The 11646-nt window shown below is 48.1% G+C and overlaps 1 protein-coding gene across 1 annotated transcript; it reads left to right on the top strand.

Moving 5' to 3' along the window:
• Window positions 1–4254: 4254 nt before the first annotated feature.
• Window positions 4255–5215, top strand: LOC138682955 (olfactory receptor 10A7-like). The gene has a single exon (XM_069774483.1). The coding sequence runs from the start codon at window positions 4280–4282 to the stop codon at window positions 5213–5215; it is 936 nt and encodes a 311-aa protein (XP_069630584.1). The 5' UTR covers window positions 4255–4279.
• The last annotated feature ends 6431 nt before the right edge of the window (window positions 5216–11646 follow it).

Raw genomic sequence — 11646 nt, 5'->3', positions numbered from 1 at the left:
CAAAACCCGTTCCTCTGCAAATGTATAAATACCGGGATTTTCCGAAGAGCATCAGGCTGGTGTATTGTAAGGCCATTGTTGCCTCTGTGGGGACGCCCACGGAAAGCTGGCACCTACAGATTGCTGGGCTGAGTTCGTGGAGCAAGATGGCACAAGAATGTATGGATGGTTCATCTTCCTCATAGTCCTCATGGTTCGGGTCATTAGGGGTAACGGGTTGGCTCGAAGAATTATGGGCACTATTGTAATTATAGCTATTGCAATAATTTTACCTTGTTCAGCTTGTTAAGGAAAAATGGCATCCCAAGTTACTAAGCAAGCCTAGATTGCTCAAAAACAAAAAGGGGGAATTGTTGAGGATTTCTTGGCTGGGCGAAGGCATGTGAGCAATCCAGCCGTTATGTGGGAACGAAGCATAAGTTTACAAAATACTGGAGCAGACGAGGACGCTGTGTCCTTGTACGCTGGGAAAAGGAAGATAAGAAGAGCCTGACAAACAACACCTGGATGCTGAAGAATGAGATCAGTAACTGCTGGACACCTCGTGAAGAAGTTTGCGCAGCCAATAGAGAATAAGATAGTGTCGCGTGAAACGGGGTATCGTACCAATTAGAGTATTGTATAAGGCACGTGGACATAGAAGCTTAGCCAATAATAATGTTATAGCTAGCGCGTGCTATCACCTTTTTTTCTATATAAACCCTGTAATAAAGGAGAACGACCATACTCATATTGAGACTCCATCGTTACTCCGGGACCGTCTTCCCACTCCGACACTAGGAACCTCTCAGCCCCTTTGCTAACAGCTCCACTGCTACAGCCGCTGCTCCCAGCACCTTCCTTTCTCATGCGGTACCAGCACCGAGTGCTAGGGAGTAAAAAGGAAAATATCTGATGGTATGGAGAAGGAGGAGGCAGAGAAATCCTGCAGGCTTAGCTGAGGCCACCTGTGATGGGATCTGCTTGTGATGAAGCTTCAAGGTGTCTGGGAAGTGAGAGAGGCCTCTTGTGCCCAACAAAGTATTCAGTTTTATGAGACCAACAAATCAACTGTACAGGGCTCTCCTGTACAGTGTCTGCAGGGAGCAGTAATGGAGGAGCACATGCTAGTGGCACCCTGACTCTGGAAAGCCCACATGGCTTCTCTACATACACAGGCAGGCATGAACAGCAGAAAAAACGGCTGTCTTCTTCCTTAGGAAGCCAGCTTCCTAGAGCTGGTTTCCCCTCTACAGGTTAGGTGACAGCTTAAAGATGTGACAAAATTGTGCTGACCAGCCTCGGCGAGAGCTAAGGAGTTCATCTGTGGTCACAGTGTCCCCACACAGGGGAAACCTCCAAGGAACATTCCCTTCTCCCATCATTAGAGGGGCAGCATCTTGGTGGAAGAAAGGCCGTGGGCTGATTTTCAAGAGAGATACCCAAAATAACAGAATGAACTGAAAGCAGGCTAAAACTAATCAACAGTGTCATCCTCCTCAGCAGGAAAAAGGAGCTAAATGACCCACTGGACCTGCTAATTACCATTTGAATCTCCTTAGGGAGAAGTTTCTGTTAGCTGGCAATCAGAAATTTCACTTTTCTCTCTCAGCACTAAATACCCAGGAAGCTTAGCGCGCTCCTCTGCAGAAGCAGATTTAGCCGCATCAAAGAAAAATGTCTCTCATGGCCCATCTCAAATTTAGTTCATTGCCCTTTGTCCGTGTTCTTGAAGACCATCTTCACTTTCTTCCATAGAACAGAGTTCAAGCTCTCAGGGCCACCTCCGCCTTGAGGATAACATGGGACCCGGGGAGGTGGAGGTACAGAGAGGCCTTTTCTGTTGCTGCACAGTGAAGTTAAGCACAGGTTGAATAGGCTTATTTTCTGCTTGCCTTTTTGGTTTGGTTTGGTTTTCCTTCCACAAGTTTGGCACCTGTCCTTTGAGCAGCTAAACCTCATGCCTCCGTTTTTCTGCTGTTTAAAGACCTATAGTTATGCTGGAAGTTGCTAGTCAGGCTAACGCCCATGCTTCTGACAGTCTTTCTCAAATCATTCATGGTGCCGTGGGCATCCAGGGAGGAGCAGTGGCAGCACCAGCGTCCCCACCTTCTCTCTTGAGGCTGCTTACTAACCATCTTATAACCAAGTGAGAGTGACAGAGAGGTGTCCGGAGAACCATAATCAGGTGGTTTCCAGGGGAAAGAAGGAGTGAAAAAAGGTAAGCACTGCCTCCTGCAGCATCACGGACTGAGGAGCGTGTTCCTGCCTCTGGGCTCCTGACAACAGTAAATCCCTTTTGGCATGCCCTGGAATACGGAGGTAGTGTGGCAGCACAGACACTACCAGAAGCAGCTGCAGGCATCTATCCAGCTTGGCTGAGCTCACTGGAACGAGCTTCCTTCAGCTTTAAGAAAAGCTGCCTGAGGGATAGTCACCACGGAAGAAGTACTCTGGCAGTTTCCCGAGAGCAAAGCTAGCCTGAACTGTGCTCTACCTGTGATCTTGGGAAGCACTGGCACATCCGAGCGTTAAAAAGAATAGGCTGTATGCTTGAGAACATTTTGAAACAAGCAGGAAATGCTGGTATGTGGATAATCTGCATGTAAGTGGTAGCTTTGAGTTAAAGCACTAATTTAAAATAAATGTGGGTAAGTCACAGGGGTTTTTATTCAGAAAATAAAAACTATTTCATTTTTCTGTACATGTATATGAATAAGTAGGTAGATTAGGAAACAATCATGGTGACTTTTGCCTCATGCAAACCCTGATGTTAACTTGCAAATGTTGAATGGCACCCTTAGGAGATAGATAAAACTCACAGGAAAAAGGCAGGAATACCTTGGAAAAAGCATCAAACTATTAGGACCATGTGTTTTTGTGAATTCTGGGTTTTCTTGGGAGAAAACTGCCCTGCAATTTTCACTTGGCTAATCTGAATGCTTTTATCACATGTTTTCTGACCTGTTGTTCTCATCATTAACGCATCCGACTTTAAGAAGACTTCTCAAAGGGTGTTATTGATAGCTGGAGAGACACAGCCAGCATCCTCAGTCCTCTGCCTGGAAGAGGATATTGCTTCCCCATGTCAGACCAAGATTCTTAAACATCTTTCAGCTGAGTCACTTCTTCTTAAGAAGCGACCTGCTAGTGTGGTGCTGCGTGCTTGTAGCTCACATCCTTCAAGTGCGTCCAGCAAGAAGGCTTTATGCTCTGGGAAGGTGGGAAATGCAAAGGGAAGGCTCAGTTCCCCAGGCAGCAAGAGCATTGCTCTGCCTCTGCGAGGGCTTGCAGGGATCTGGGAAGCATTGCAGGCTTGGGATCAGAGCGAACGGGCCCTCAGCTGGATTTGTAAGCTCTTCAGAAACCCAAGTGACAGAGCAGCAAGTTTAAGAATGCGGAATTATTCAGGACTCATTCAGAAGTTATAAAAGCCTGACCTGTTCAGGAAAACGGGGTACCGTGGGGCCATCACCCACTTTTGATCACTTTCTTCTCTGTATGACTGAAAACTGCATGAAGCTATTTGATCACTTGCATAAAAAAGTCCTTTAGCACCCTGAAAACTTGTGATTTATGCATAAACTGCTGCTGATCTGTCTTGTTAAAATGTCCCATGCATGCCTCAGTGTCACTGGATTCACTGGCAGATAGCAGCTTGTTTTCCTTCTGATGGGATTCACCCTTCACCATGTAAAAATTAATGCTTCGGATCTGAGATAGTCTCCCAGATCTTTGTGTGTGGACACAGCATCAGGGGGTGAGCTCTTACATGTGAGAGAGGACAGCTGGGACTGATCTCTTTCACTAAGGTCTAAGAATCAAGTCATGCCTTGCCTTGCTCTGTTTTCCTCCTTTTCCTCCCTTTTCTCCTTTGCACCCTATTTTTTCTTAATTGTCTTACACTAAAAGCAGCTCTTACAAGATCCAGACAAGGAGTGTAAGCAAGACTGTTGCTGAAGTGGCTAGTGTTTATCCCTTTTCTGCCTTTTTTCTCATCTGTCACCAGGTATTCTATTCTCTAAAAAAGAAAGTCAAGTTTCTTTTCTGCAGATGACAAAACCCAGTCATTCAGGGTCAAGGATTCTGTCCTCTCCTCTCTTTACAAACCTCCCTGCAGCAAGCAAGCCATGTTAGGTTTGCAAACATTCATGCCGATCTTGGTCAAGCTCGCCTAACCCTGCAATCACATGTATGCGGATGTTTATAGTCTTTCTCTAGGCTTGAAGTGCGCGTGATGGTGGACAGGCCATCAGCATCCTCTAAGAGCCTGTTGTTTGGATTGCTCTGTATAGGGAAAATGTCCCAAAGAAAAGGCTTGGAGAATCACACTGTTGGATCTGGATTCATTCTTCTGGGATTTTCTGGCCACTCCAGCTTGCAGGGCCTGTGCTTCGCAGTATTCCTGGTCATCTACCTTGTGGTCCTCACAGGGAACAGCCTGATTGCTCTCATCACAGTGGTAGACTCAAGCCTCCACAGCCCCATGTATTTCTTCCTGAGGAACTTGTCCTTCCTGGAGGTCTGCTACACGTCAGTCACTCTGCCAAAAATGCTGGTGGGTTTCCTGATGGAAGATGGCCGGATCTCCTTCCTTGGCTGTGCTGCCCAGCTGTATTTCCTGGTTTTGTTGGGCAGCATCGAATGCCTTCTCCTGGCTGCCATGGCCTATGACCGCTACACAGCCATATGTGACCCCCTGCGCTATACCCTCATCATGAGCAGGGGTCTCTGCATCAGACTAGTGGTGGGGTCATGGATAGCTGTCGTTCCAGTGCAAGTCGGACAGACCTACCAGGTGTTCACTTTGCCCTTCTGTGCATCCCATGACCTTCACCACTTTTTCTGTGATGTTCCCCCTCTGCTGGAACTGGCCTGTGCCGACACTTTCTGGCACCGAGTGATGTACACCATCATCCTGGTATTTGCCATCCTTCCCTTCTCCTTAATAGTTATTTCTTACATTCAAATTATCAGGGCAATTCTGAAAATACCTTCAGCCCTGGGCAGGCACAAAACCTTCTCCACCTGCTCTTCGCACCTCGGGGTGGTGACGCTCTTCTACGGCTCAGCCACAGTCACCTACTTAAAGCAAAGGTCAAGGGATTCTGTAGATGCTGACAAATACCTTGCCCTGCTTTACACAGTTGTGACCCCCATGTTTAACCCTGTCATCTATAGCCTGAGGAATAAGGAAGTGAGAATTGCCTTGAAGAGACTCCTACAGACAAAGTGATACTACAGAGTATGTAAAATATAGTCCCAAATAGTACCCACTGGGGTATGTGGTTGTCTGAACAAAGGCATCCCATATTTGCTGAAAGAAAACTACATGTCCAGCCTGGCTTTCATCCTCCTCAAGAAGGGGAAAGGTGTCCTGAGGCATTCCTGTTAGGTCCTGCCCCACCATGATATCTTTGTACTCTAGAGCATCTTCAGTGCCCCTAAGTATTTTAATGCAAATAGCTGCTTCAAGCTGTGTCTGACCTATGTAACAGTAAAGGGAAAGAGTCAAAGCATGGTCTGTAGCCAATGAAGCCCAGAGGGCGACACAACCGATGAAGAGATGACTACCTTCAGGGTTGAGAAATCACTTGCTAGACCCCATGGACTATCTACAGTGTCCCTGCGTGCAATCAGCAAAAAAAAGTTAAAATACACGGAAGTCATCTTCCCCTGCTTTGATGTCTTGCACTGAATTGTGTAATGCTTGACTATCTTGACATAAAGAATAATAATAAAAAAATCACCAGGGGGACAGTCCAGCACTGGAATAGGGTCCCAGAGAGCTGTGGAGTATCTGTTTGTCATGGTTTAACACCAACAGGCAACTAAGCACTGCAGAGTTACTCGCTCAGTCCCCAGCGGTGAGGTGGGGGAGAGAATTGGAAGAGGAAAAGTGAGAAAACTGGTGGGTTGAGTTAAAGGCAGTTAAATAGGTAAAGCAAAAGCTGGGCACACAATCAAAGCAAAAGAAGGAATTCATTCACTCCTTCCTGTCAGCAGGCAGGTCTTCACCCATCTCCAGGAAAGCAGAGCTCCATCACGCAGAACAGTTACTTGGGAAGACAAACGCCATCACTCCAACACCCCCCCACCCCTTACTTCCTCTGCCAGCTTTTATTGCTGAGCACGATGTCATATGGTCTGGGATATCCCTTTAGTCAGTTGGGGTCAGCTGTCCCAGCTGTGTCCCCTCCCAACGTCTTGTGCACCTCCAGCCTACTCGCTGGCAGAGCAGTGTGAGAAGCAGAAAGGCCTTGACATTGTGCAAGCACTGCTCAGCAGTAACTAAAACATCCCTGCGTGATCAACACTGTTTTCAGCACAAATCCAGAACATAGTCCCACACAGGTGTCTATGGAGAAAATGAACACTCTCCCAGCCAAAACCAGCACAAGCATTTATGTACAGAATTGGCTTTGCCACTCTGAAACTGTGTCTCTTTGAAAAACTAGCCTGGTGGGGGCTTTTAGCTCAAATGCCTATGCAGCTCTGAAGTTTGTTTCCACATATGGAGCAGCTTTGCACAATGTCTGCTCCAAGAGGGGAAGTATCTCAGCCTGCAATTGGAAATGGCTGATGCTGGGAGGGGATGTGTTTCCTGAGACTATATTTCATATGCATACAATACAAAAAGATTGCAAAGGTGAATGGGTATGAGAGAAAGAGGAAAACTGCCCACCCAATGGAGCTTTGCAGGAGGAGGAAGGGGCGGTACACAGCATGAGGTGACACCAGTGGGATTAGCACGTAGGAAAGACTTTTGAAGGGAAGGCTTTGCAAGGGCATACCCTGGCTTCACCCAGCTGCAAAATAGAGACTGGGCAGTGTATTGAAGTGATGGTGAGAAGTGTCCTGGGGTAAAAGAGTGTGGATGAGAGAAGGTTGGAGAGATTTGGGCTGCAGAGATTTGAGGTAGTCCTTGGATGTTCAGAGTAGGCTGAGCTTTGGAAATGAGAAAAATAAAGCAGCTCTCAAGGATGTTGTGGAATTAGAAGTACTAACACTAAGAATACTAACAGCACAGTGCTGTAAGGGAATTCCTTCTTATTCTTCATTATGATTAATTAAAGCACTTTCATTTCATTCCCAACATTCATTTTGACATGACAAAAGAGCCATAAGTTCTTGGTATTTAGCCTCTGGCATGAATTCTTAAAGCAGTGCTTTTTCTCTCATGACTAGTTCTTTGTTGTCCTTTACATGTTACACTTCTTAGACAGCATTGCCCTTTAAATTATCCCTGCCTCATATCTTTTCTCCCTGGTTTGTGGAGGAGAGGGAGATAGAAGAGGGGAGATGTTTCTTTTTTAGCCAAAGGCAGCAGAGGGACAGATCCCAGATTAGTGCAAAGGCACAAAGGAAGCCAACATTGCCCTGTGGTGTACACTAACACAACACTGTTAACTGACAGTTCCAGTCTCTGAAGTCCAAATTGTGCAGCAGAGACCCTGGAAGCTCTGAGCTCCTTTCATCTGTCCTGCATCTCAACATGTAGAATGAAACTAACCTAGTCAAAAAGATTCTTTGGATTCTCTTCACAGCCTGAAGCACTGCATTTGCCAGGAGACTGCCCAGGAGACCAAAAGAGGACTCACACTCCTCTGCACATAAAGCTTAGGTGTTCCCAGGAATCTCAGGAGGCACGACATACCGATTCCTGGGTTCAAGGAGCTGGTCAAATGCCTTGTCTCCATTTCTGTAATGGTGGCTTCAATGCCTGGCCCATGTGCAGACTCTGTACAGGGATGCTGACATTCATGGAGCAATCGGCTTGGACCTGAGAGCTGGCTGGCCCTGCTTGGAATCAAAGGTAGAACTTGAGACCTCCTGAGTACAGGACCATTCCACCCTGAGTTGTCCTATGACCCCCTGCTGTAGAGACCCCCACCTCCAGCTGAATCCTTTCTCCTGGGGCACACTGCAAGGCACAGGCTTATGGAAGGGTTGTTGGGAAAGGGAGTGCTGGGACCTCTGGTCCAGCCTCCCAGCAAAGGGTGGTGTATCGCCTGTTCCAGGGTCAGGTTGGCTGAAACATCATGGGGTTTATTCTGCTCCCAGTGCAGACCTTGCCCCCTTCCCCTTGAAAAACTTCAGGAGGTTTCTGTTGGCCAAAGCCACAAGGGTGTCAAAGTGCCTCTGGACAGAAACTCCAATGTGTCAACATTTAAGATTTGTGGGCCAATGCCTCTGGCAAGATAGCAATACGGGGAACTGCAGGACACTACGGGTAAAGAAAGAGAATGATGCGGTTAACTGAGTGGCACCCATGGTCATAAACATTACAGCAACCATCTCAGAAGTACCATAAGAGGGTACAAAACAAGAGATGCAGGGCCAATGGGCAAAGGATTAACATGGCAGGCTACTCTTTTGGAGGGTAGCAGAGAACATCTTGGGCAGAGGGAAATGAAAAGGGAAGCAAAGGATGTGGTCAGGGCTGTTTGGGGACACCTGTGAAGCAGCCCTGCACCTGATGTGAAGTACTTCTGTGGTCAGGGAGAATCTGGGAGCTTTCTCTCATTTGAAGACCTGAAGGGGAAGGAAGGACAGCATCAGTCAGGCTGGAAAGGACCTTGGGAGGTTTCTCGACCAACCTCCTACCCAAGACAGCGTCAGACCACATTCCTCAGGGATTCATCCAAACACGGCTTGGTCACTTTCTGGCATAGAGCTGGCACACACCCTCTGGGTAATGCCTTCCAGCACTTGACTATTGTCATGTTGGAAAAGTTTCTTCCTGTATGTACCCTGACCTTCTCTTGTTTCAGCCCACTGCTTCTTGTCCTTGTGTCTTGTACCATGGACATGAGCCTGACTCAGTCTTCCCGGGAACAGTGCAATGCTGCTGCATGTTCCCCCAAGATCTTCTTTTCTCCCGGCCAAACAAGCCCAGCTCTTTTAGCTTCTTTTCACATTCCAAGTGCTCCTGCCCTGACCACCATGGTGCCCTTCCACTGAACTGGCTCCAGTTTACCAATGTCTCTCGGGTATTGTGGGGTCAAAACCTTGGCAAGTATTCTGGATCTGTTCTAAGATGTGCTGAGCAGAGGGGGATAATCACTTCCACTGTCTGTGCTCCTTCTCATACACCCAGGATGCCGTTGGCTGCCTTTGCTGATGGCTCATCTTTTGCCTAAGGACCACCAGAGCCTTTCCCACAGAGCTGCTACCCAGCTATGCAGCCCCTGGCCTCTGTCATTGCAGGGGCTTAGTTCACCTTGGGGCATGGACTTTGGATTTGTCTTTATTGGATATCATGAGGTTCCTTTTGGCCCATCCCTCCAGACTGTCTATGTCCTTCAGAGATGGTAGCCCTGCCCTCCAGTGTAGTGTCTGCTCTCCTCAGTGTGGTGTTGTCCTGGTTTTGGCTGGGATAGAGTTAATTTTCTTGCTAGTAGCCGGTATAGCGTTATGTGTTGCATTTAGTAATGTGAAGAATGTTGATAACACTGATGTTTTCAGTTGTTGCTAAGTAGTGTTTAGACTAAAGTGAAGGATTTTTCAGCTTCTCAAGTCTGGCCAATAAGAAAGCTGGAGGGGCACAAGAAGCTGGCACAGGACACAGCCAGGGCACCTGACCCAAAATGGCCAACAGGGTATTCCATACCATGTGACGTTCCATCTAGTATATAAACTGCGGGGAGTGGAGGCGGGGGGAATCACCGCTTGGGGACTAACTGCGTGTCGATTGGCAGGTGGAGAGCAATTGCACTGCGTATCGTTTGTACATTCCAATCCTTTTATTATTACTGTTGTCATTTCATTAGTGTTATCATTATCATTATTGGAGTCTTCTTTTCTGTTCCATTAAACCGTTCTTATCTCAACCCACGAGTTTTACTTCTTTTCCCGATTTTCTCCCCCATTCCACTGAGTGGGGGAGAGTGAATGAGCAGCTGTGTGGTGCTTAGTTGCTGGCTGGGGTTAAACCACAACATCATCCCAACCCCAAGAGGAGCATGGGGGATGGTGAAGAGGGAGTTAACAGACAGTAAAGAACAATTCTGCTGCTTCTTCCTCCTCACACTTGTCCCCTGTTGCAGCTTGGATCTTCTCCATGGGATCCCACCATATTTGCAGTCAAGGCTATGTGGTGTTCATTCCTTTCTCTCTTACTTTTCTCTTTTATACTCAGAGAATCACAGACATGTTGAGATTGGAAGGGACCTCTGGAGATCATCCAGTTCAACCCCCTCAGCTGAGGAAGGGTCAGCTGGAGTATGTTGCTCAGCACCTTATCTAGGTGAGTATGGAATAACTCCAGGGAGGGGGACTCCACAATCTCTCCGGGCAGCAGGGTTTAACCACCCACACAGTCAAACAGTGTTTTCTTGGGTTCAGATGGAATTTTATACCCATTAATAAGATCCCCCTCAGCCTTTTCTTCTCCAGGCTGAACAGTCCCACATCTCTCAGCCTTTCCTCCTAGGAAAGATGCTCCAGTCCCATAAAAAAGCTTTGTGGCCCTTTGCTGGACTTCGCTTGAGTAGGTCAACAAGTATGATGCACTGGGCAGCCCAGCACTTGACACAGCACTCCAGCTGTGGCCTCAGCAGTGCTGAGTAGAGGGGAAGGATCACCTCCCTCCCTCTGCCAGCAATGCTGCTCCTAATGCAGCCCAGGAGGCTGTTGGCCTTTGCCATGAGGGGGCATTGCTCGCTCATGCTCAGCTGCTTGTCCTCTGGGACCTCAAGGTCCTCCTCTGTGGAGCTGCTGTCTAGCTGGTCGACCCCTAGCATGATGTCCACAGTGTGGTTGGATCACAGGCTGTCCTGTCCCAGGGACCTGTCCTTCTTGAAGATGACCTTCACCTCTGGCACAGGTCCCATAGTACTGCAGAGTTGCCTGGGACAGCAAAACCCTCTCCTGCCAGGGCTGCACAGCCCAGCCCTGTATCTCTCTGGCCTTGGGGACTGCAGCTTTTGCTCTCATTGTGAGAACCTCATTCATCATGATGTTGCCACCTGCCATCTACTCTGGCATGCCTCTGCTGAGAAGCAAAGCCTTTCTAGGCAAGGACTCCCAGCACTTGGCAGAAGGTTTCCTTGTTACAAGTCTGCCCTTGGCCCTGGTGCCACATCTGAGGTGCTGCAGTCCTAATGGGCATCAATGCCCACCACCTGGGGTATGGATAACAGGAGCGCTGTGTGCCATGACAGAGCTGTGACATGAGTGGAGTAAGACCTGAGGTGAGGAAGGACAGCTCCCATGGGTTATTTGGTGAATGGAGACACAACATGTTTAGGAGAGACTAACAGAGGAGATGAGAAGTGAGGGATGCCTTGTGTGATGTCAGGGCAGCTCAGATATGTGTGGACATTCTCTATGGGACAGGCAACTGATTAGGTGGGAGCTTCTGTGTGAGTCAGCTTCTAAATAGGCCATCCAGTCTGATGCTCACCTGGACCTGGAACTCTCAGAAGAGGAAGAGCTTGTCAGGGATGTGAAGACTGGTGTCAGCCTTGGCCATAGTGACCATGAAATTGTGGTCTCCCAGATCCCCAGGGATGGGAAGAAGGAGAGTAGCAGAGAGCAGACCCTGCACATCAGGGAATGAGAATTTGGCCTATTGAGGGCGCTGGCAGGTGGGGTCTAAGATGGCAGTGACAGGGCCCTGGGCAGCATCACCTGTGGCTTCCACCCACACCTCTGTCCATGGGC

The sequence above is a fragment of the Haliaeetus albicilla genome, chromosome 30 (genome assembly GCF_947461875.1).
Source record: "Haliaeetus albicilla chromosome 30, bHalAlb1.1, whole genome shotgun sequence".
Lineage (NCBI taxonomy): Eukaryota > Metazoa > Chordata > Aves > Accipitriformes > Accipitridae > Haliaeetus > Haliaeetus albicilla.
The sequence above is the reverse complement of the archived record's forward strand: the minus strand, read 5'-3'. Positions and strand labels throughout refer to the sequence as shown.